Source organism: Kryptolebias marmoratus, linkage group LG7 (genome assembly GCF_001649575.2).
Source record: "Kryptolebias marmoratus isolate JLee-2015 linkage group LG7, ASM164957v2, whole genome shotgun sequence".
In the NCBI taxonomy this organism is placed as follows: Eukaryota; Metazoa; Chordata; class Actinopteri; order Cyprinodontiformes; family Rivulidae; genus Kryptolebias; species Kryptolebias marmoratus.
The window spans coordinates 2,367,672-2,393,577 of NC_051436.1; the positions used below are offsets into that span (position 1 = coordinate 2,367,672).

At 36.8% G+C, this 25,906-nt stretch overlaps 1 protein-coding gene across 1 annotated transcript in view; it reads right to left on the minus strand.

The window, feature by feature from the left end:
* The window catches only part of LOC108250222 (GRB2-associated-binding protein 1-like), a 16,412-nt gene extending 13,479 nt beyond the window's left edge, over nt 1–2,933 (minus strand). The window contains exon 1 of the mRNA XM_017439996.3: nt 2,504–2,933. Within this exon, the coding sequence (XP_017295485.1) occupies nt 2,504–2,578 (75 nt within the window). The 5' untranslated portion in view covers nt 2,579–2,933. The remainder of the gene's footprint in view (nt 1–2,503) is intronic.
* Between the last annotated feature and the right edge of the window lie 22,973 nt (nt 2,934–25,906).

The window sequence follows — 25,906 nt, forward strand, 5'->3', positions numbered from 1 at the left end:
CTGGGCCACACGGACTTTAAGCTCCCTCCAAAGATTTTCTATTGGATTCAGGTCTGGAGACTGGCTAGGCCACTCCAGGACCTTAACATGTTTCCTACGGAGCCACTCTTAAGTTGCCCTGGCTGTGTGTTTTGGGTCATTATCATGCTGGAAGACCCAGGCACGACCCATCTTCAGTGCTCTTACTGAGGGAAGGAGGTTGTTGGCCAAAATCTCACGATACATGGCCCCATCCATCCTTCCCACAATATGGTGCAGTCGTCCTGTCCCCTTTGCAGAAAAGCATCCCCAAAGAATGATGTTTCCACCACCATGCTTCACGGTTGGGATGGTGTTCTTGGGGTTGTACTTATCATTCTTCTTCCTCCAAACATGACGAGTGGAGTTTAAACCAAAAAGTTCTATTTTTGTCTCATCAGACCACATGACCTTCTCCCATTCCTCCTCTGGATCATTCAGATGGTCATTTGCAAACATCAGACGGGCTTTGACATGCATTGGCTTGCAGGATTTTAATCCTTGACGGCGTAGAGTGTTACTGATTGTTTTCTTTGAGACTGTGGTCCCAGCTCTATTTAGGTCATTGACCAGGTCCTGCCGTGTAGTTCTGGGCTCATTCCTCACCTTTCTCAAGATCAATGATGCTCCGCGAGGTGAGATCTTGCATGGCGCCCCAGACCGAGGGAGATTTTCCGTTATTTTATTTTTCTTCCATTTTCCAATAATTGCACCAACTGTTGTTGCCTTCTCACCAAGCTGCTTGCCTATTGTCCTGTAGCCCATCCCAGCCTTGTGCAGGTCTACAATTTTATCCCTGATGTCCTTACACAGCTCTCTGGTCTTGGGCATTGTGGAGATGCTGGAGTCTGATTGATTGAGTGTGTGGACAGGTGTCTTTTATACAGGTAACGCGTTCAAACAGGTGCAGTTAATACAGGTAATGAGTGGAGAACAGGAGGGCTTCTTAAAGAAGAACTAACATGTCTGTGAGAGCCAAAATTCTTACTGGTTGATAGATGATCAAATACTTATTTCACACAATAAAATGGAAATTAATTATTTAAAAATCATACATTGTATTTTTCTGGATTTTTGTTTTACATTCCATCACTCACAGTTGAAGAGTGCCTATGATAAAAATTACAGTCATCTACAAGCTTTGCAAGTGGGAAAACCTGAAAAATCAACAGTGTATCAAATACTTGTTCTCCCCACTGTAAAAGCTGAAAGTAGGAAAGACTAACCAAAAGCTAAAAGTAGCAAAATGCCAGATAAATGTACCAAAACACTTGATAAAAGTAGCAATTTACTAGCTAAAATTCAAATGTAGCAAAGATAAAAGCAGCAAAAGCCTAGATAAAAGCTAAAATTAGCTAAAAATGTACCTGAAGGCTTCATGATGGCAAAAAGTAGCATAAGAAGACAAAAATATGACTTATTAAAGCAGATTTGAAAAACAACAATGTTTTAAGGGATTGAAGAGCTCTTATTCTATTTCTATGGGGAAGATATTTGTGAATAAAAATAAATGTTTTTAAAAGTGTAAAAGCTACAGAAACCAACTGTCACAGCATCCAGTTCCTGAATGAGCTGAACAGTTTGATAAAAGAACAGCTAAAATAGTACAAAGTCTGCAAAAGTAGTTAAGATTGCAAAAAAAACAAAAATAAGAATATGGAAAGATAAAAACACAGGAAGACAAAAGAGTGGAGATGATTCAGAGAAAACAACGACTACAAGCTGTGGTATAGATCCTTCTGCAAATGGGGAGACTGAAAGGAAATATGGAAAGGGCTGATGAGATTAACTCCACTCACTGGGAAGGCATGTCTGAAATGTGGTGTGTGTGTGTGTGTGTGTGTGTGTGTGTGTGTGTGTGTGTGTGTGTGTGTGTGTGTGTGTGTGTAACTAAGCTGCTCCTGAAAGTGAGCCAAGCGGCCATCCAACAACCAGTCTGATGTCATTTTGCTTTTCTGCTTTAACTGAACCATTTCAATTGGTTTTCTCACCTCTGAAAGATAAAACTGTAAAACATCTAAATGATCCAAGTATCTGGTGTCCATTAAAACCACGCTGTAGGGTTTTGGATTTCAAACATGCAAAGCACCTTCATCTTCCTCTGCTCATGTTTTAATAAGAGTTGTGTTTTCAGCTTTTTGTCGAACATTCCCAGCTGGAAAATGGAACACAGCTGAAGTTTAGAGATACTTTTAACACAGTTTGGTTGATAATCAACAGACCAGAGTCAAGTAGAACAGCTGCTTTCTGCCCTGCAGCTGCACTTTATTGTATATGTTTTATTGTTTTATAATTATGACTTTAGGAAATGACTCTTTTGTGTCAACAGTGGCACACATAATTTTCACATTTAATTAAAAAGAATACTCAGGAGAGCATCATTGAACAGACATTTCCTCCTCCTGGAGCTTCTCTGGCTAAATCAGACCCTGGGAATGGCAGAAATAAGATGAACCTTCATTCAAAGAGATGGTACAGTACTCACATATCGTCGCAGCTTTTTCTCAGGTGGAGACTTTCTTAGCCAGCCCTCACACACCACGTCCCCTGCTCCGCTCATCCTCACCTCTGCCCGAAGAAGTTTTCAGCCCCTCAGTAAACTGGGAGTCCAAACAGCTGATCAGGTGAGTGATTCAGTCCAGACTCAGTTCACGTGTCAGACTTCAGATTCCTCAGCGTACAGTCTACAACCTTTACTCCAATCCAGTTTCCAAGAAGGTACGATTTAAATCAAGAGAAGAAGCTTCCAAAGAATGACATCAGCCAAGTTTGTCCTTCTAAGAAAACAAAAACAAAGTCTGTTTTCACGTCTGCGTCCGTCCTGGAAGTGAGTCACACCTCCTCCCGAGTGACTTTTACTTCCCAGCAGAGGCACTCCTCCCTCCCAGGGAGAACCCTGCTTCTATCAGAGCCGAACACAATGCCTCGGCTCGGACATTCCTTCTCTCCTCTCCTCCCTCTTTTCCACTCCTCTTCCTCCTCACTCCTCCCATTCGGCCTCTGCTCTGCTGAACAGGAAAGTCCCCCGTGGATCTGCCTACATGTTTGGGAAAGTGTTTTCTCATGCTGTAAAACAAAAAAAAGCAATTTCCACGGGGGTCAATAGTCAACTCAATAAATCTGTAAAAGTATAAAAAATGATAAAACTGCATAAAAGGATTTCCTGAGCTATATTAAATGGTGCCGTTTGAAAGAAGTCACTCCATATATGATGATATATAGCCCTGAAATGCAGGTATGCACACAATGTAAACAAAGCGCTCGGCTGAATCCCCTGGAACGACGTAGAAGCTTATCTGCAAACTTTAATCAACAAATCTTGAGCCAAATCTGATACCAGAACATAAAAACTGTCAGACTTCTCATCCCAAACGGCTCTTTCATGGATGTCGTTATTGTTGACCTGTTTTCAGTCACTTCCGCTGTTTAAGTAGGTAAACAAACACATGTGGGAGTTGGCAGCTGTTCACTGATTTAGCAAAATAATTCTCCATTTAAAGACACATTAATCATCAATGAGAGGGAAAAAAAATGCGCTGATTTTGTTTCTTACTTTATGATTTTTTTGTCTTTATGACACTAAAAAGTACCTTTAAATAAAAAATGTGGCAATACATGAATAAAAGTAAACGAGATGACAATAAATCATTAAAAAATCATCATATTTTTTCCTATATGCTGTACATAATGAGAATAAAGAGTAATTTGTATCGCATGTGAATTTTTTTCAGCTTTTTTCATCATTTTATATTAGTTTTCTTCTTATTAAGACATTATTTTTGTAGCTTTTAACACTCCCATGTCTCATGTTTACATATGAAAACAAAAACTAAAGTAAAATAATTTTAGCATCTGTATAAAACACAGTGTATTTATTAAAAAACGTCATTTAATAAAGCTGATGACCAATGTCCTGCAGATGTTGGGTTAAAAGAAAAACAACGGCTAAACTTTAATGTATTTTAAGTTTGGGGACTTAAATGGGAGTAAGAGGAAAATATCTGCAGATGCATTTTAGCACCATCCAGTGCTCAACAATAAAAACTGCATGAAACTATCATAATTCATTAATTCTGGTTACAACCTAAATTTATCTTTGTTGTTCATTTGCACTGATGTATTGAAAAATTGTTTTCTATTCCTCCAAAGATGTTAAACTTGTGACAAGGCACGTTAAAATAGTTTGAAAGATTATGTGATATTTGTGGTCTTGTTTTACTAGATGCATTTTTGTAATTTGTTAGTTTCACCTTCTGCAATTTGTTCCATTATGCCTTTTCACTTATTTTCTTCCAATTTCCACAGCTATATATATATATATATATATATATATTTATTTAACTCTATTAATACAGATAATCTCACTGAGATACGAGGTCTCATTTTCAAGAGAGATCTGTTTCAAGAATGTAGTTTCAGACAAACACAATCAATACGATATTTTTCACTCCATTTAAAGCATTTTATTCACCTTATCTAAAATTCAAGCATTTCTTTGTTTGTTTTATTGAACCTTGAATACACCACCTTAAAGTTGTAGTTTTTAGCAGGGAGTTTTAGCCAGTTTCATGACTAGTTATAACAAAAAAAAGTTAAACAAAGGTTTGTTTGGGAAATTTAAGAAGAGTGTGGTCAGTTACTTGAGCAGATTTTCCATCAAGCAGTCGTTTCCTTTTCTGCAAGCTTAATTTAAATATAACATCAGAAGAATCTGTGTTCAGTTACTGATTTGTTGCTACTTGTAGGATTTAAAGCTGATCATTCTTATTATTAGTTTGAAGGTAAAACAGCTGTAAAAAAAAAATAATGTTGCAGCAGTTCTGTGAAAATGCATTTCATTTTAATCTAAAAGTTGTAGTGAAAACCTAAAAGGCAGAAACTCTGTTTTGTTTATTTCTTTGTTTTCATTTCCTTGTCTTCATGAAAACAGATTGGCCAATTTTGCCTCTTTTAAATTAAGCATACAAAAAGATTGACAGATTGTAAGTTTGTTTACAAATATATGCAAAAATATCCAGAGATATCCTGCAGCCCTAACACACCCACCGAGGTTTTAAAGAAGTGGATGAGAAGGAAGAATAAAGCAGTTTGTGGCTCTGAGGCAGCAGGAGGAGCATCAAACAACTCCAGACTAAGTAGGTTGTTTTTTATTTATTTATTGCTGTTAGGGGCTCAAAATGAAAACTTTTCAAAAGAATTAACAGCTGTGGAAAAAGTCACAAAAATATGTTTTCCTAAATAAATAGACAGGGTGAATAAAATGACCAACATGTTATCCAGACTCCATTTAACATGATTTAGATTCAGATAAGGTAAAACAAAAGGTGGATGTGAAAAACAATATTTTCATATTTGTTAGTTTGTCTTTAGGCTTTAATTCTTTCAAGGTCTCAGTGCCGTTTATAGTAGCTTAAAGCTAAAAAGCAGCGCCAAAAAACCTGTTTTCTAACAGGGTTTGTTCAGGATTCATGACTAGAAGGTGTATTTGTATAAAACTGTAATCTTTACTCATTTAGAAAGAGAACTGTTTATCCAGGTTATTTTTAGTTCAAGTACTCAGGCATTACTTTATGACTTTATTTTATTAAGTTTTACGGCTGTAGGCTGTCTGTTCGGTGCTGCTACTGAAACTGAAATAAAAAGCAAAAGAAAATTAAAGCTATAATGAAGTGAGGCTGAATGTGTGTCTGCAGCAAAGACCGTCTCATTCGAGCTGAGCCGGTGAAAAAGTATTCACCCCTTACAGATTTCTGCTGTTTGTGCCTGTTTGTCACACTTACAGGCTTTATATCATCAAACAAATATTAATATCAGACAAAAATAACCTGAGTAAATATAAAAAGCAGTGTTTAAATGGTGATTTCATTTAATAAAGGAATAAAACTATCCACACCAATCTGACCCAGGTTTAGCTTTAGTGTGAGGAAAATAAATCGGTTTTTAAATTAGAAATACAAACATTAAATTTAAAGGTTTTGTCTTTGTCTCCTTCAGATATGATATCAAACTCCTCATCCTCCAATGGCTCCTTTCCTCCACATCTCTTATTCATCAGCTCCAACCTCCTCTCATACATCAGCTGCATCAATACCAGCTCAAACCCCGTCATCCTCACAGCTTTCTACGTCATCTACATCCTCCTCATCCTCCCGTTGTACATCTTCACCCTCTACCTTTGCCTCCAACAGTGCCGACAACGTCACCCCACCTCTTCGGCGGGGGCGATGAGTCACTCCGACTGTGTCGCCTGCCACATGACCATCATGGAGCTGGTTGGGATCTCTGGCTATACCTTTAGCTGTTTTGCCATCTTCTGGAAAAATTCTGACATGCAGTTAGCGGGGTTCCTTCTTGCTAAGTTTACTTGGTATGGTGAGACGATTTTTCACGCCCTGACCTGTGTGGAGCTCCACGTGGCTGTCATCCATCCTATCACCTACCGGAAGCTGAAAAACCAAACAGGAATCAGGATCAGAAACGTCACCATCGCTTGTGTCTGGGTTATTTGCGTCGCCATGATTGGTTTGGCCGTGAAGGACTTTATTATCATCATAGACTTGTGCCTCTTGGTGTCGTGTTTGATGGTCATCTTCTTCTCCAGCCTCTCTATTCTCTGGGTCCTGATGCGTCCACCTCCAGGGGACCAGGACAAGGACAGGGTCGACAAATCAAAGCTGAAAGCCTTCTACACCATCCTGTCGATACTGGGAGTGCTGGCTTTGAGATTTGCTTGGGGTTTGGTTTGGGCCGTGCAGAATACATTAAGAGGAGACGACTTGTGTTTGATAATAACGTGTGCATTCATGTTCAACCTGCCCAGCAGTCTGATTTTACCTCTGCTGTTTCTTCAGAGAGCAGGGAAGTTAGTATGTTGCAAGAAAAACAGTCAATGACTTTTTATTATTATTATCAGATTGGGGTTAATTTTTGTGCAAAATCTAAACGTGTAATTTTAAAAGCTTAAACCTGTTAGAATCTTTTTAGTTTTAAATTTCACAATATCCAAAACTCCAACAGAGGGACCTCTAAACACTATCATTATTTTCATAACATTTGAAGTCACTAAATAAGCATTTTTTAACGACATTAGATTCATAAATATACCTGCAGCATCCCTACCCAGGTTATACAGTAGAGATATCTCATCTAATTGTTAATTATTCAAACTAATCTGCCTCAGGAGGTCACTGACAGAAGCACCTGTGTTGCAACTGTAGGCTCAAAAATAATATGAAATAAAATAAACTTAAATAAAGTATTGTAAAATAAATTGCCTTTCTCAGCTTGCCCATCAGTTATTTTGTGTGCATATATGTTGATTATATCTTCTTTGTTACAAATACTAAACCAGTTTGATTAGAATTATAACAGAATAAGATCTGATTAAATAGTTGCAGCATTTAGGGTATATAATGTCCGACAGAGAACCAACTCTCTGCTGATGGATTATTCACTGAGGCTCTATATGTTCTGGACTACCTGGAAATTGAGAGAGAAGAAAGAAATTTGCCTACAGAAATGAACCGTGTGAAAATAAATAAAGTCTAAATTTGCAGCATGCAAACCCGACTGTCACACAAACTTGCAGAATGAAGCATTAAACAGCAGGAACTTCATGTTTGAGTCAAATACGACTTGACAGCCATCTCTGACTTTGATGCACAGCAGGAGGAAGGTTGTAAATTAACCCGACTGACGAGGTATGTGTCATTTTAAACTACTTTGGTGCAGATTTCTGTATGTTAGCATCGAAAAACAAAGTAATCTGGTGTGAACAAGCTTCCCTTTAAACAGTGGTTGTAATTTTTTGTTTATTTTTTTTACCAACATTCTTCAACCTAAACTTACTGAAATTACAATTAAAATGGTCTAACTTAAAACAAAATCAATCCAAATCAGGAAGCATTTCAATTTGTTTCCTATCATTTACTTAATTCTAAATAAACTCTTTTTTAATTATGAATTTAACCAACTTATCTTTAAGTGGATAGTTTTAGTTTTTATTCATGATTAAGTCAGATATTCAGATGATCTGTATTTGTTCCTCATGCAGACTGCAAGCTTTTTTTTGTTAATTATTTTTATGATGTTTGATTCTTTTTTAAACAATAATGAATCTTTTTCCTGAAATCATCAAAATAGTCATCTCATGAATTTATAATAAGTTGCATAATTTGTCAAACTGTCAGGAGGAGATTCCATTGTTTAAAGAAAGAAAAAATGAAACAAAGGCCATAGTGTCAGTAAAAAATTGTGCAACTGAAATCTGATCACTTATTCCTTGTACCATGTTTGACGTTTCCTAACAAATTCATGAAAATTCATTTATAACTTTTTAAGTAATCTTGTGCACAGACAGACAAACAGACACAACCAGAAACATAACTTCCTGGGTGGAGGTAAAAACATAACCTATAATAATAATAAAAGTAGAAAATAAAAGAAAAACTTGTGAGTTAGGGGTAAAGCTACTACCAGCTGAAAGATTTAACGAGTTCCTGCTGGAGAAACAAGAAGATGTTAAAATTGGACTTTCTAAGAACAGTTTAAGTATTAAAAACATTTCTGATTCAGTCTCAGGTTCCAGGTTGCCAATCTTCCTGTCTCCTGGGGGGTCTTATCCAGGATGATGACCTGTTTTTTTATATTTATTTTTACTTTTTCTCTTTGTTTTTTTAATCAGTCACTTTTACAGTCAACATAAAAATCCTTCACTCAGAGGGTCTCTAAGAGTGCTTGCTTTAATAAAGACATTTAACATGTAAATAATGAATATAAAGCTCCTGAACCTTTAATTGAGAAACATCTTTTGAGGCAGAGCTTGCTGAATTTTAACTGAAGACTTAAGTCCTACAGTGGCGTAACGGTGAAAATATTCTGCAAGATATGCCACCATTTTTATGCTTCCTTTCTTTTCTAGATATGCCCCTAAACTATTCTTCATCCTCCAACGACTCTTTTTTTCCCACGCACCTATCCTCGCCCAACTCTTCCTTCAGCGTGTACCTGTGCTGCCTCATTTCAAGGCCAAGCTCCTTCATCTTTATAACAATCGACATCAACATCGTCATCCTCATCCTCCCTCTGTGTCTCTACATCCTCTACCACGGTGTCAAAGCATGGCTGACAAAGCTTCCCTCCTCATCCTCATCATCAGCAGTGAGTCACTCTGACTGCTTCACCTACCACATGGTCACCATGGAGCTGATTGGCGTGTTCGGGTACATCCTCAACATGGCTGGCATCTGTAGCAGGAACCTAAATGTAATCTTTGTCGGGGGATTTTTTACCTCCATCAATTGGTTTGGACAGATATTCTTTCACATCCTCACCTGCGTGGAGCGCTACCTGGCTGTTGTTCATCCGATCATCTACCTGAAGCTGAAAAACAAAAAAGGCGTGAGAATCAGAAATCTCAGCGTCTACTGCTCCTGGCTGCTTAGCTTTGTGGGGATGGGTCTGATGATGATGACAGACTTCTTCTTCGTTGTGGATTTTTGTCTCTTGATATTAACTTTGACAGTCATCTCTTTCTGCAGCCTTTTCGTTTTATGTGTTTTGAATCGTTCAGTTCCTGGAGGTCAGGGGAAGGATGGGGAACGGGTTGATCAGTCCAAGCAGAGGGCATTCTACACAATCGTGGCCATCCTGGGGGTGCTGGTGGTGAGGTTTACCTTTAACGTGGTTTGGGAAGTCATTTTTATGTCAGGAAAAACAAGTAATTGTGTTGTAATGGCTGTTTGTGTGTGGTTTAATGTTCCCTCCAGTCTGGTCTTACCGCTTCTTTTTCTACACAGAGCAGGAAAATTTGTAAGTTGTAGGAACAACATCTGACTGGAAAATAAATAATAAGGTCAAAAATATGTGACCCTAAAAATGAGAAAAATGCCGGGAACATAGAATTACAAAACCACTACTCTACACTATTTAAGTTCTTCTTTCACCCACTTGATGGCAGCATTATTGTTAGTTTGGAAAAATATACTTATCTAAACATCTCCTTGTTTAGTGATGCTGTTAAATAGAAAATTCAGCAAAGGTTAGTGGAAGTACTAACATTTTTATAAGTTCTGATTCAAAAATCAAAGAAATTGGTCCAGTAATTTGTTGGGCTGAGACAGAAATTACTATAGCCTGTTTTCTGTTTTTTTTGTTTGCCAATGGCCATAAAAACTGAGGAATTTAGGTATTAAGAAAATAATCTGTTTCTTTAATTTTAACTTTACTCAAGAACTGAACATAGTTGTGATTTTCAACCAATAAGACTTGAAAATAATAAAATGTGTCTAAAATAAATGAATTCTTCCACAGACATTTCAAATAAATTGTTTTTCTTCACGTAAATGTCACAAAAAAATGAAAGTTTTAAGAATAAGTGTTGTTTGGCAAATGTTACAGATGATGCATTATTTGTCTGTATTGCTTGTAAAGTTCATAAATACATGCTATTTATTTTTACACATGTTATCTGGTAATAAAAACCTATAATGTGTCTGAAGCAAAGCAGCAAAACTGATTTCTCTTTGTTAAACATGTAAACAAATCATGAACAATTAACTGCACCAGTAGGCAGGGAAACAAACAACAAATAAAAGAAATCTTACTCCCCTTCCATGTGCAAATTAAATTACATTTGAATGAAATGTGAACAGATACTTTGATCTAAATCATCCTTTTTATTTGATCGTTCCACTCCACGTGGTTTATGTAAACATGTCATTTGAATTTTTTCAAATGTTCAAATAAGATGTGTAACTTTAGAATAGTTTGATTATATCAAAAGTGCACGAGTTTCATTTATCAGGGGATTAAGGCATCATTACATGCTCATTTTGATCTGATCAAAATATTTAGGTATCTCTAGACTCTTCAGAATACTCCTGTTTTTTGTCAGAAAAAAAAAAACATCCTGTTGATTTATTCTAGTAATTTTGAGGAGCAATGAAGATATTTGCCTACAGAAACGAGCCGTAACGAAAGAGTGACCAATGCATGCAAACGCTCTTGCACAAACTAGTTTATTTGGATCAGATGTCAGTATTTATCTTTACTGCCACTGATGCTGAATTATTGTCCAGCTGCACGGTGGAGCGGTTGGTCAGCACTGATGTCAGGTGTTTGACTCCCACCTGCAGCTTTTCTGTGTGGAGTTTGCATGTTCTCCCCTGCATGCATGGGCTTTCTCTGGATGCTCCAGTTTCTCCCAGTCCAAAAATAATGCATGTTATTTTAAATGGCAACTCAATATGGGCCCTAGATGTGAGTGTGGGTCTGTCCAGGCTCACATCAACTCCTCCCCAATGACCTCTGGAGATGGCCACCAGCTTAAATAAATTAATGGATCAATAAGCAAAAGGCCTTGACTCTGTATTGGAAAATAAATATGAAATGAAATGTTTACAACTTAACAGTTGTATGTGACCAGGAGGGGTCTATTTTTAGCCCTTTAACCCACATGTACACTTCTAGAACCAGCCAATTTCAAACAACAACAGCAAGAAGTTTTTCATAGTTTGTATAGTTCCTTTTTTTGTTGCATCCACACCATGTCACACTTGGGCAGATTGTATTTTGCTGCTTATCTACTCCTGCTTGAGATCAGGATCAGGAAGGAATCTGTGCATGAAGCTATCCAACCACTGGCTGCAGACTTTAATAAAACAGGCTGGAAGAGGCAGGTGCTTCTCAAAGGGCACGCACATATCAGGAGGTTTAAACGCAGGTATGCTCAACAACTCCTGAGAACTAAATGGCTGTGGTGATGTACATCTATAAAATATATGGTCTCATGACTAAAAAAATGGTCAATTTGGGCTGACGTATATCTAAAAAAGCATAAATGTCCTCTGAGGGCCTAACTACTGCACTCTGCTTCCACTCTGTTTGAACACTGGGGAAATTTGCCTGCAGAAATGAACCATAACAAAAATGGCGAAGTATAAGCCCCCACACCCTGATTTTACATGTTAGACAACCTGAAATATAAGTTAACTTCACTCCACGTCTGGTTCTGTAAAGGAGCAAGAAGAAAGTCAGAAAGGTGGGTGTTTTTTGATTAATTTATTCATCTTTTTTCATCCAGTTTCAGTAAATTGTTGTTTAAAATATTTCTGCTGAACTGAACTTTGAAAGCAACGTCTGATTTTCACGACTTGAATCTTTTCCTTTTATTACTTTTGTCGGTTTCAAGGTACTTCAGTGATCTTTGTGGGGTTTTCTTTCTTTCTTTAAACAAATTTATCCATCTCTGTATTTCTTTCTAGTTTTAAACAAGTGTTTTGTATTTTTTTGAATATAATTATGTGCACAAATACTAATTTAGAATATGTATTTTGGTCAGGTCAGCAGTGATGACAGTGTACATTCTCTGCTTATGCAATAATATTTATTGTTAAATATCTACATTTGGGTGTATATCATACTATTTATATTTACTTTGTTTGCATTTTTATATTTTCAAACTGTCACTTTTGACACTTTGTGCTGCTACTGTTGTTATTTTATTACTCGTGTAATGCTGCTGGAATTTTAATTTCCCTTTAGGAAAATCTATCTACCGATGTAATGGGGACTAAAGTGCATCTCTTTAGGGAAATAAGTGAAGAAAATTGGTTAATTATTCAACTTTCCAGGATTGCAGATGATGTAATTCCAGTTCATTGTTATGTTTCTGCTTTTTCTAGATATGTTGGTACACAATGACTCTCTTCCTCATCCACAACTTCTCTCCATCACCTCCTCCCTCCCATCGTACATGCTTTGCTTCTTCTCCAGACCAAGCTGTTTCATCTTCATAGCGTTATGCCTTACCACCATGGTTCTTGTCTTCCCTCTCTTTATTGTAATCCTCTGCCATGGTCTTCAAGAGTGGCGAAAGAAGCTTTCCAACTTCTCCGCAGCAAAGATCAGCCACATCGACTGCTTCACCTACCACATGGTCATCATGGAGCTGATTGGTGTTCCTGCGTGTGTCCTCCTCTGTTACGGCGTTTACAGGGAGGAGGTCAGCATCTTTTTAAGGGGGATGTTTTGTTTTCCCTTCATTTGGTACGGAGATATCTTTTTTCACATCCTCTCTTGCTTGGAGCGCTACCTGGCTGTGGTTCATCCCGTCACCTACCTGAGTCTGAAGAATCAAAGAGGGGTCAGAATCAGGAATGTCAGCATCGGCTGCGTCTGGCTGCTTTGCTCTTTAGGGGCGGGCCTGGTGACATTCAGAGACGTCTTTAACATCATAGATGTCTGCATCTTGCTGTTTTCTTTGACGGTTGTCTCCTTCTGCAGCCTGTCAGTTCTCTGTGTCCTGATTCGTCCAGGCCCGGGGGATCAGGGTAGTCACAGGAAGAAGGTTGACCGATCCAAGCAGAAAGCATTCTGCACCATTTTAACAATACTGGGAGTGTTGGTGGTGAGATTTACATGGGGTCTGGTTCGAGTTGCACTGCATGTGACAGGAGGAGCAAATAACTGTGTCCTAATAGTTAGTGGTTTCTGGTTCAGTCTGCCAAATAGTTTGGTGTTACCTCTTCTGTTTCTCCAAAGAGCTGGGAAATTCCTGTGTTTTAGGACTAATAATCAGTAAGGATAATGTGCAGCCTGCATATTTTGAGTGACAGTCTTTAAGTCTTTATAAAAACCCAACACCGACATGCTTCACATTTTATTATACCTTATACAACACCCTTTAATTTACTTGCTTTTCAGGTGAAGTGGGTGAGAAAGAAGGGACATAAAACTATTCATGACTGCATTTTACACAACTGTAAAACTTCCTAACACAAAACCTAACTTAACAAAAACTTAATTTGTTCACAAATGAACATTACTACACAGCTTTAGGTGAAACTGGGATTAACTTGTTTGTAAACCTTTCCTGCAGGTGAAATATGTGAACTTCCAATTATTTATTCTTGAGTTCTGCAGTTAGAAAAGAAATACTGACCAAATCCAAAAGAACTAAATGAATAAATACAAAAAAAGTTCAATGTTAAAATTAATAATAATCAAAAAGTTAGATAAATTCAAAGTTTTTTTTTATGTATTATGTCCATCCTGTAATTTACTTATTTAGCTTTTTTTAGTTTGTTTATTGTCCCAAATTGTTTAACTTCATTTGTATTTACAATATGTTGTTATTAAATCATTTTCTGTAAAAAATCACATGTAACTATTTCAGTAATAATACCTTTTTTGGATTTTATCCTCCAATGAACTTCTTTTTACATCACTTAATTTCTGAATTTCTGCTTCCTTATCTAAATGGAAAGGGCTGATATTTTAGTGTCTAGTCATTTTCTGTTTCCTAAATAAAAGTAAATAAACAATTATGAAAAGGTGATCTTTCTTTTTATTTATATACAATTAGAAGTGTTATTTTTTAAGAAACAGCCACACAAAGTAATTCTCCGATGTTCAGTTTGAGTGATATTTAAAGTTCTTGCTGTGGATCGATGAAAAGTATTTTAAGCAGTCCAGAAAACACTGAAACAACTCATTTTATATCAATAACAGTAATCAAACAAGAAGGAAATAAAATGTTTTTTTTTTTTTACATGACACATGAGGTAAAATTATTATATTAAGTTTAAAATCCAGCATATTTACTTTGAATATCTCAGGATTTGGGGATTCTTGAATTATTTTTTAATCTTCTGTATTTGATTTTTATGTTTTTATTCTTGTGATCCGTGTATTAAGTTTGTTCTTTGTGCTTTTTTTAAATATTTTTGTGTTGGTTCCCTGTGCCACTGTCACCTGCCCTCAGCTCAGTAGTTTTCCAGTCAGCTAGCCACGCCCACCTCACCTGTTCCCCGTTACCTGACACTCCGACTGCCGTCTCCCACTCCCCCTCAGCCTTCATCGCTTCCATCACCTCGCTGGTTCGTTGTTGGTTTTACGCCACAGTCAGTATAATAAATCAGTTATTTGTCTGATTTACTGAGAACTTAACTTATTCTAAAGCTCATTATTTCAGTGCAGCTAGACCTACAGAGGCCAATTAAAGCAGCTTTTCCACTCTGAGAGAAAGTTAGTGCCATCACAGGATGCCTCGATAAAGAAGCATGCAAAATAACAAAGATAAGCTTCATTTAAATACAGAACAGATATGATTACACAGGCTACTGTCCTCAAAATGTTTGTGCTCTGCGTTTGGTATTGGTTGAGCTAACCTCGTATTAAAAACCAAAGGAGCATCAACAGAATTTGCCTACATAAATGAACCGTATTTAAAAAAAATGGCAAACCACATGTTTAATTTGCAACATGCAAAAAGCCCCGGCCTTCCTTTTGATCTGTTGGCCAACAAAAACACACGCATTGATGTACTAAAGCACGTTACACTGAAATAGTTTTCAGTTTACAGCCATATTTGGATCTGTCATTCAGCGGGAAAAAGAGAAAAACGAGCGATAAGGTGGGTGTTCTTATTACGTATGTTGGTAGATAAATCTATGTGCTAAAAGACTTTATTATTTAAATAATCTAATAACTTTGTTACCACTTTCCATATGCAGCTCCCTGTTTTGTTCTTCCAAATTTCAAATTCGGAGAACTTTTCTTTGAATTGCATATCTTACATTAAATACATTTTACAATGACTTGTCATTTGTGATGAAGGAAACACAGAATATTTGATTCAGTTTGACAGAAACTATAAATGTAGTCAATGATCACAAAAAAATAACTAATCAATAAACAATTTCAAATCTATGAATAGCTGTAAATGTAAAATCCATGTTTATGGATACCTGAAAAATAAAAGTAAAAGTCCTGAAAGTTGTATTTTTTTGTTTGTAGTTGTCATTTTATGAAGTTGCATGCTAAGTTTGAAATAAGTTAGAAGAACATGTTTTTATTTATTTTATTATTTTCAGCTGTAAAAAGTTGGAAATAATTGTTTTTAAAACAGCCTCATCGATCTTCAGTCCGCATTTTTTATTACAACATTGCTTCAGTTCATTGAGGTTTTATTTATAAAACACTTTCTTACTATAGCATCTCAGCCTGGGCTTTTTTCAGCCATTCTTTAATAAATTTACTGCTGTGTTAGGAGTTCATTCTGCTGTTTAAGTGTTTATACAGAGGAGCTCACAGTAGATTCAATGACTGCAAAGTGCTCTGGATTAGTGGCTGCAAATCAAGCCCAAATCATCACCCTTCCACCTCTATGCTTAACAGTTAGTATGAAGTGCTTCTGCTGATGCTGTATGTGGGATTTCATTTTTGTTAAATTTAGAGCTGTGCTTAGTGTCCAACCATCCGTCCATCTTGTTCAGAGGACATTGCCATGAAAGTCTTGTTGTTTGTTGAGATCCAGCTTTGAAGGTGTAAGCCAGTGGTCTCCAATCCTGGTCCTCAGGGCCACCATCCTGCAGGTTTTACCTGTTCCTCTGCTCCAACACACCTGGTTTGAATCAATGGGTGATTAACAGGCTTCTGCAGAACATGAAGAGGTGATTTAACCTCTGAATCAGGTGTGTTGGAGCAGAGAAACAAGGAAAACCTGCAGGATAGTGGCCCTGAGGACCAGGATTGCCCACCCCTGGTATAACCTGTCCTTCAGCCTGGCAGTTTTTCCTAACAAGCCATAGTTATTCAGTCATTGTTGTGAACTTTAACATTTAGCTGACCCACATCTGTAGAGTCTGAGTTCATTCTGACTCCAAGATGAATATTTTCTACTTTCTGAATGATGAACTCTAGAGTTCTTCAAAAAAATGTTAGTTGAGGTTTTAAAACTGTTAATAATATTTATGTGTTTTCAGATATGTCAACAAACTCGTCTCCATTCATCAATGGCTCGTTTCATCTCTCCAACTTCTCCTTCCCTATGTTCACCTACTGCTTCATCATCAGACCGAGCTCCTTCATCTTCACGGCCTTCATCATCACCTACACCTCCTTCCTCCTCCCTCTCTGCACCCTCATCCTCCACCAGGGGTGCCAGTATTGGCAGCAGAAGCGTTGCACCTCCTCAGCCACCACGATGAGTCACTCTGACAACTTCACCTACAACCTGGTGATCATGGAGCTGATTGGCGTTGTTGGCTGCCTTGTCTCCTGCTGTGGGATCTACGTTGAGGATTTGAAACTGATTTCAGTGGGGCTCGTTCCTGCCTGCTTTATCCTGCTTGGAGAAGGGTTCTTCCATGTCCTGACCTGTGTGGAGCGCTACCTGGCTGTGGTTCATCCGATCATCTACCTGAGCCTGAAGACTAAAAGAGGGATCAGAATCAGAAACATGTGCGTTAGCTGCGGCTGGCTGCTTAGCTTTATCGGGATGGGTTTACTGATGAACGAAGACTGGTTTAATATCATCGATTTATGCCTTTTGTTGTCAGCCATAATGATCGTTTCATTCTGCAGCTTTTCTGTTCTTTGTGTTCTAATTCGTCCAGGCCCAGGGGAACAAAGTGGCGATCAGGAAAAGGTTGATCGGACAAAGAAAAGGGCGTTCTACACCATTATGTCCATACTTGGAGTGCTGGTGCTGAGGTTCGCTGTGGGTCTGACTCGGTCTATAATATCCATGTCAGATGGAAGTTATTTCTGTGTCATAATGACGAGCGGTTTCTTCCTTTATATGCCCAGCAGCCTGGTGTTGCCTCTGCTGTTTCTATACAGAACAGGAAAACTCATCTGCTTTCAGCGCAACAATCAGGGACAAAAAGGACTAAATTAAAATTAAAAAACTAGCATTTATTTATATATTTTGAGTGCTGCCTTTTTCAGCTACATATTCTCAAATTACATTGGTTAAATATGACTGGACATATTTGCATGTACAATGTATTTCCTCAGCTTCTACTTTAATGAAAATAAATAGATAGACGTTGCCATAGTGATGTAATTAGAATAAAGGAGGGCGTATGTAAAATAAATTAAAGATAAATATACATAGCAATTCTAATTAATGCAGTAACAATTAAAACATGAGCGATGATGTGATATCTAAAGCTTTTAAGATAAAATCTTGGATTTAGCAGCAAATCATGAACAAATATACAACCAGGCACTTCCTGGAACTCTCTTCGACTGTATTTAGTTTATTTCTCAATCTGATACAATTGGCTCAGCTGTAATGTCACATTTTTAACGTTCAGACAATCTGTTTATTTTAACATATGACGAGGGTTAAAATATAGACACACAGCTGTAAAATAAAAAAAGAAAGAAGTATGCACTAAACTCTTTCACCAGTTTGAAAACTTACAAACTTTCCTACAGATGCACCAAAAGATATTTCAATGTTTGACTTCTATTGAGATCACAAGCTTCTTTAAAAGTTTGTGATCTTAATGGGAATAAAGATAGCAAAGGTGGGATGTTTAGTTTAAATTACATTTTTATGTTTCTTTTGTTTGCTGCACTGTAGCTCAACTCTAATAGAACTGGTTGTGATTTTTTTATTAAACCTGTATTTTATCTCTTAGATGCCTTCTTGTGTTTTGTTTTGCAGTCTCCAATCAATGAGCTGTAAAAGCATTTCCCACATTTCTGAACAAATCTTCACTGTTTGCATGTGTTTGTACACAAGTTGTGCTGTGGAAAAATAGCTTAGTGCCCACTTAAAAAGTTTGGTGTGGAGAAAACTTCTTCTGAGTGGTGGTTAGCTTGACTCTTCTTACTGCGGCCTACTGCAGGTATAATACAGGAGATGGTACAATTTCTCATTAAATTGTGTCAGATATCCTTTTATACCTACTGGCAGGAAACCTGTCACATTTTGGCAGAATTGATCCTGCCATTGCCTCTCTGCACACATTTCTGAGCATTTGTTGTTTGTTTCTGAGGTGATCCGCCTGTATCCAGAGAAACATGAGAAAATTTGCATTCAAAGGGTTTTGCAAGATGCAAAACAAACAGCCCACAACCATCCATCCACTTGTTGTCTTATACTATATGTTGGGTCATGAATCAGTTTAAAGATGAATGCAGAAAAAGGCTTTAGGATGACCAGCCGTCAACACAACGTAAAATCAAGGGGTAGATAAAGTCATGACTTTTTTATTTTATTGTTAATTAATATAAAAACTGTTTTCTTATAGACTCTGCTCTCAAGGTTGTTTGGATGATTATCATACAAATGTCAGGATTTGGAGTTTTCAGTTCATGTTTCAGTTTGAGTTTATTTTGTTTAGTCTGGTCTTAGTTCAGTTTTTGCTCCTTGTGTCTTTGTTTCCTGTCATCATTCACCTCTCCTCAGTCAGTCACTTGTTTTCCTGCCGTCTCCACCTGCTCCTCGTTATCACTCACCTGTGCCCACTTCACCTGATTACCCTCTGTCTTTAAAACCCGGTCATCTCCTCCTCTCTTGTTGGTTTGTTTGTCCATTTCCCCTGCTGTCTCCTTACATCTCCTGACCATGTCTGCTACATCTTTGTATTTAGATCCATTTATGCAGCCTTGTCAGCTTTTTTTGTTTGTTTCTTTTATTTTAAAATAGATTAATTTATTTTTCTGAGATGAGTCTGCACACAGGGTTTGCCTCCTTCACCGTTCATGACAACAAATTAGATTAACGTCACACCCAATGGACTTATTCATAGCAACAAAAACCATGTTGGATCTTTCTTTGAAGGAAAACGGCTATAATCAAAGATGTTAAACAATAAAGTCAGATGGCTAAGTCTCAAAGGAGCATTAAGATGAATTTTATATTCCTGGGAAGGAAGGAGATCAACAAAAAGATGCAAATTAAAGATGGAGCAGTGACAAAATGTAACCTAAAAATAAAACAGAACCAGATATTTGTCTTTTTCAAAGTCAAACTTTACAGAAAATAAATTCTGGACTCACAACCAAAGTGTAACAGAGAAATCTGTGTGTGGATTAGTTGAACTCTCCTAATTTTGGAACCACACTGCCACCCAGTGGTTTATGCAGGTATACATCATACTGTCAGGAAAGTAAATAAATTGGTAAACTTATTTAATAATGTCCTGTGACAATCATTTTTAGTTGGGTCATTAATTGTTTTAGATGTTTATATTCACACTTAGGTGCCCTACATGCAGGAGCAAGTAACTTCTGTTTTAAAAAAAATGAAAACCTGTACAGTTTTCGAACTAACAAAAACTTTAACTTCCAATGCAGTTTAGCTTATTCCACTTTAGCTTAACTATATGTTTTATGTCTGTGCAACAACACAATCATATAAATATTTGTATTCATAACATTAGCACTTAATCTGAGCTGCATTGGTTGAAAGCTGTATATTAAAGTCATCTGGGAAACAGAAAGCCATGAATATCTCAGTGCAATCATATGAAATCATTCTCTGTCAGTCTTTAACCAGTCCTACTCACAACAGACCACATAAAAACTAAAACATCAGTTGATTTCTTCTGATTTTCCAGACTTGGTTCTTGCGGGGAACCACACTGCCCCCCAGTGGTTCCTGCAGGGAAGCATCAAGCAGGACTGCAAGTGAGCACAGCCTCTAAAAACACATTTTATGCTACTAACTCTTCTGTTTGGACATGTTTTTTTTTTTTTTTCTTTTTTTTAGAAGTTCAGAGTTATCCCTTAAAGGGTGATTACTGTCATTGTTTTGCTTTATTTTATTACTTATGATTGTAATTCTGTCCGTTGTCTCGTCTTTTAACCCTGATTCACCAGGTCCATATTTCTTAATCATCTCGCCTGATTTGAATCTTGTTGATTGCTTCCACAGTTTATCCTCAGCCTGGTTTCCCTCTTTCTTTGTCAGCATTACTGTGTCCATGTAGGCTTTTATCTGAGTTCATTTTTATGCCTGCTTTGTTTAGTTTATCCTGTTTTTGTTGCACCATTGGTTTTGTTATTTATTAATCTGAGACTGCCTTCTAGTTCTGTAGTTTGGGTTCTGCACCTGTTACAAGTTTAATAAAAACCTTCTACTCAAAGTACTGCATATTGTCCACAAATCCACCCTGTTTATATTTTGATGTTCCCTACAGCATCAGATTGCCTTGCAAATACTTGAAATGCTGTTTTAGATTGGCTTAAATCAGTCAAATTAGGTTAAATATGTCTTCAGTTGTCCATTGTGTCTGTAAAGGAGCAACAACGTGCTCTGGTCTTCAGTTTGTGATTTGTTTTTCATGTAAAAAGAATGATTATCAAATTTACCTACAGAAATCACCCATATAATTTGTTTTGTCATGCAAAACCAGCCACATCACTCCCACACCTGCCACAGAAACATGGACATTATTTGTTTTAAAGTAATATTTACTGGATCCGATGTCATTTTACAGCCGCTCTGATCCTGTAAAACAACCAGCAGAAGGTGGGAAATAAATGCAATCTTTAAGGTTGGTGCTTTTTAACTTTATTATGACAACTGATGGGTGTTAAAGTTATAGGCTTATAATAAAAAAAGATGACTTGATAGATCTTTGACAAAAAATGAGTCATTTGAAATTATTAGAGTATTGTCTTTTTATCAAAGTATAAACTAAAGTAAGAAAGTAAGAGCATCAATATAAAAAAAATCCATTTATACGTTATATTTTACTAAAACAGACCGTACTTAATAAATAAATCATTCAGTTTTCTGATGAACAGTGTTGCTCATTAATGTCCCATTTTCTTAGTAAATAAACACATAACCTAAAGCTTTTATTTTGAAAAGTACACTACAGTTCTGATTTCTTCTTTTTTTGGTACCTTAGAGAATTAAAACATTTAATGTATCAAAGTTACAATAAAAAATGTTAAAGTTTATTTGATTAAGTATGTAATAAAACTTACCATTAAATACCATTAACCATTAAATTATACAATTAAATAAAATAAATTACCATTAACCTAATAAGGACATTTTCTGTATATAATATAAAGTATTAATTAATTTCATGGAGATTTTTATTAATTAATGCTTAAATTGATTTCAACATATCCACTTATGATTGTCTTTGTTGCCACTCCTTTAATTGAACATTAATCATGTTTGTATTGATTTTTCCAGCAGATATGAACTCTTCCTCAGTCTTCAACAGCAGTCTTCCTCCTCCAGCATCCTCCAGCTTCTCCTCCCTCTCGTTCTACGTGTTCTGCCTCAGGTCCAGACCAACTTCCTTCATTTATGCCGCTTTCAGCGCCGTCATCATCCTCCTCCTCCTCCCTCTGTGCATCTTCATCCTCCGTCACGGCCTGCAGCAGTGGAAGCAGCGCTCCTCTTCCTCAGCAGCAACAATGAGTCACTCAGACTGTTTCACCTACAACGTCGTCACCATGGAGCTGATTGGTATTCTGGGATACATCCTCTGCTTTACTGGCGGTTATAAAGACGATTTGGGCATATTAAAGATTGGGATTCTTCTTTTGTTCTATATTTGGTACGGGGAGATGTTTTTTCACACCCTGACGTGCGTGGAGCGCTACCTGGCTGTCGTTCATCCCGTCACCTACCTGAAGCTGAGAAATGAAAGAGGGATCAGGTTCAGAAACGTCATCGTTGGCTGCGTTTGGCTGCTGTGTTTTGTAGGAATGGGTATGGCCATGGTTGAAGCTCTCGACGTTGTTTTTTCTTTCTGCATCCTGATTTCGTCTCTAACAGTCGTCTGCTTCGGCAGCTTTTCTGTCTTGTGTGTTCTGATTCGTCCAGGCCCAGGAGACCAGGATCCAAACAGGGACAAGGTTGACCCGACTAAACTAAGGGCATTTCATACAATTCTGGCCATATCAGCAGTGCTGTTGTTGAGGTTTCTGTGGGGCGTCGTTTGGTTTTCTCTGTCTTTGATAAAAAAAGATAGAAACTGCATGACGATATTGTTTGATTTTTGGTTTATTACACCCAGCAGTCTGGTGTTACCTCTGCTGTATCTCCACAGAGTGGGCAAATCAGCCTGCTGTAGCATCCCAGGCTTTGTCAGGAAGTGATCGGTTTCTTTCCCCAAATTCATTTATTACTTTGTATGAAGTTTGAATTTATGAACATTGTTTATCTTTATGAGAGATTAAGATAATAGGGAAGTTTTTGGTTGCAGTCTCCTTTCCCGAAAAGCTGAAGACAATCAGCTGTATTTGTCTGCCAACCCCAATTCCCTACTTGTCTAAAATATTCTCAAACCCCACAGTGATAAATCAGAATCCCTTCTTGTTGGATACAAGTCAATATTTCTATTAATCAGTTGCCAATGATGAGTCCACAGTCCATCACTCCACTCATGTTAAAAGATTAGATGCCATCCTTTTCAGAAATGTTTTACTAATACGGTTTACATCCATTTATAAACCAACAACAGCCTTTATGAGTTACTCTCGGCCAACAGCACTGATATTCTCATCGATCCTCGTCACTTGTATTGATTGTTTTAATTCCTTTCTCTCTGGCCTGCCACATAAAGTAAATCTGGCTAAAAACTTCCATACGTTCAGATTTCTGCAAATTACAGTTTCACCAAAACTGAACCTATCAATCCTCCAACAACCCAACAGGTTTCCTGTCCAGTGTCATGTTTCTTTAATGTTCCAGCTTAACATACTGAACTCTTCTTATTTCCAGCTTATATCATCTTTCCACAATGGGCTGAGCTGCCCTCATCTGTAAAACTATTTTCTATATCCAGTCACTCTTTCCACATGTAGAACTTCACTCAGGATTCGTCTGTTTGTTGTATTTGCCAGTTTTAATTGTAAGATGTTCTTTGAGTGTTTGAGAAAGGCATCCAGAAATAAAATGTAATAATAATAATAATAATAATAATAATAACGGCATAGAAAAACGTGTGTGTGTGGAAGAGTCTGTTCTTTTGACAGAAAAAAAAAACATTTGATTCTTAAAAACCAGCTGCAAAAAGCGAGGTGTGAATTTTTGCAAAGCAAACATTTCTGATGTAACTTACCCAGTCCTCTTTCCACCCGCGTTTGTTTTTTTTTTATTTTACTTTAATTAACTTTGAGGCACTTAATAATTATCAGTGTATGATTAAGTCTACATCACGTCTGACAGCAGGGCTCATCTGATCACACTGTAATCGTAAAGAAAGTGTTAATATTTCCACATTTATTGAATACTGTATACTATTTGCACTTTCTGATTCAGATAAATCATATATTTTCCAACATTTTCTCTGTATGACCACAGCCAGCATTGTAAAATACCAACTTTGTCTGTGTGAAAGTCATGATGGCTGCACGGCAGAATCTGATGAGACCATCATTCATAATGACAATTAAATTTAGAGTATTTTGTTTCTTTTATGATCCTTTTTGAACTACATCTTCCTCTGTATTTAATTCAGTTTATTATTGTGCACAAACTTTTGTTTACTATTAAACAACAAATTAAACCTGTTGTTATCTTTGCTGCTTTAAATAATCAGGATTTTATATTTGCACGGTTTAGGTTTGGATCTACAGCACTCTGCAAACCTTTAAACAACTCCACATTTATTTTATTCAATAAAGAAAATATATAAAAAATGAAGGATGACTTGTGATGTATATGCTGTACTGTTTATTTAGTTTTTAGAGGATTATAATCATTTCAAAATTACTAATTTAAATCCATTTCACTTTACCATAAGGCTATCCTTATAAAATATCCATAAATGCTTTTTAATCGGGTTATTAATGAGATTATAAATGTCTTAGAAGTGTCACTGTTCATGCACATAGCTGTACTTTCTTTTTGTCAGGATGTAGATGTTTCTGTTTGAGTTTTGTATTTATTTCTGCTACTTGTGTAAAGAACGAGGCGCCTCCTGTTGGCGCTGGACGGTTCCCGGGCCGTCCTCCAGAACTCTGGCTCCTGTGTGGATTTAGTTCTCTGTATCTTGGAGTTTTGTCTCGTTTCCGTGTGTTCACCTGCTCTCCGCTCAGTAGTTTTCCGTTCAGCCTGCCACGCCCAGCTCACCTGTTTCTCATCACCAGCTGTAATCAATCTTCTGCCTTCGGTCATTTTCTCACAACTGCTTCTTTGTTGGTATTAACGCCACAGTCAGGTCCTCTCCTTGTGTCTCCTTGTGATCCTTTCTGTAAGTTCTTATTATTGTTATTAGTTTTTGTTGCCCTTTGTTTGCTTTAATTAATAAATTAGTTATCTTTAAGTTATTCATGTCAGTCTGCATTCTGGGTCCAGATCCCCCCACAAAGCCTGATACTTTCAACTGTAAATTTATTTATTATTGCTGCTTAATAATGGTTTGCTGCTTTCATATAAATTACTGCTTATTATTGGTTTATTAAGTGTTTACAGCTTTATTTAAAAAAAAACTCATTACAGTGCTGTAACTCATCTGGTTTTACGTTCGTGCTTTGTTCTCTCTTTAAATATAGAAGTTAATTAATAAAATTTGCTTAAAGAAATCACGCATACAAAAACAATGACACTGTGCAGATTTGGTTGTAATATGCAAACCTTTACTCTGTCATACAAACATTCACACTAATGTTTTTAGAGCTATTTACCGGGTCAGATATCCATCTGTTGTAAACTCAAGACAAAAAGGTGAAATGCAAATAGAAACAGGGAAGGTGGGTGTTTTTAAAAATCATCACAAGGATTGTCGGGTGGAAATATGATTAACAATTTATAAAAAAAAGAAAACTATTTTTCTTAGGATGACACTGAAGACCTCTAATAGATATGGGTCTCTTTAATATTGGTACACAATATTATAAATAAATAAGATGTTTTTAATACTTTTATGAACACTGTTCCAATATCTCCAATATGTCCTTATATCTTGTTATTTCTGTTTTGTATACAAACATTGTTTTGACATTTTTAGTTGCCTATTATTTGTTTGATTAGCTCTGTGAAGACAAAAGTTAAAAGGTACATTATATTTGTTGCTGACTTTTACACTTCATCCAAATTATTCTTTTGAACCATGTGTTTAAATTAAACCTGTTTTCATAAACTCTCATTTTGGGGCTCTAATATGCATTTCCG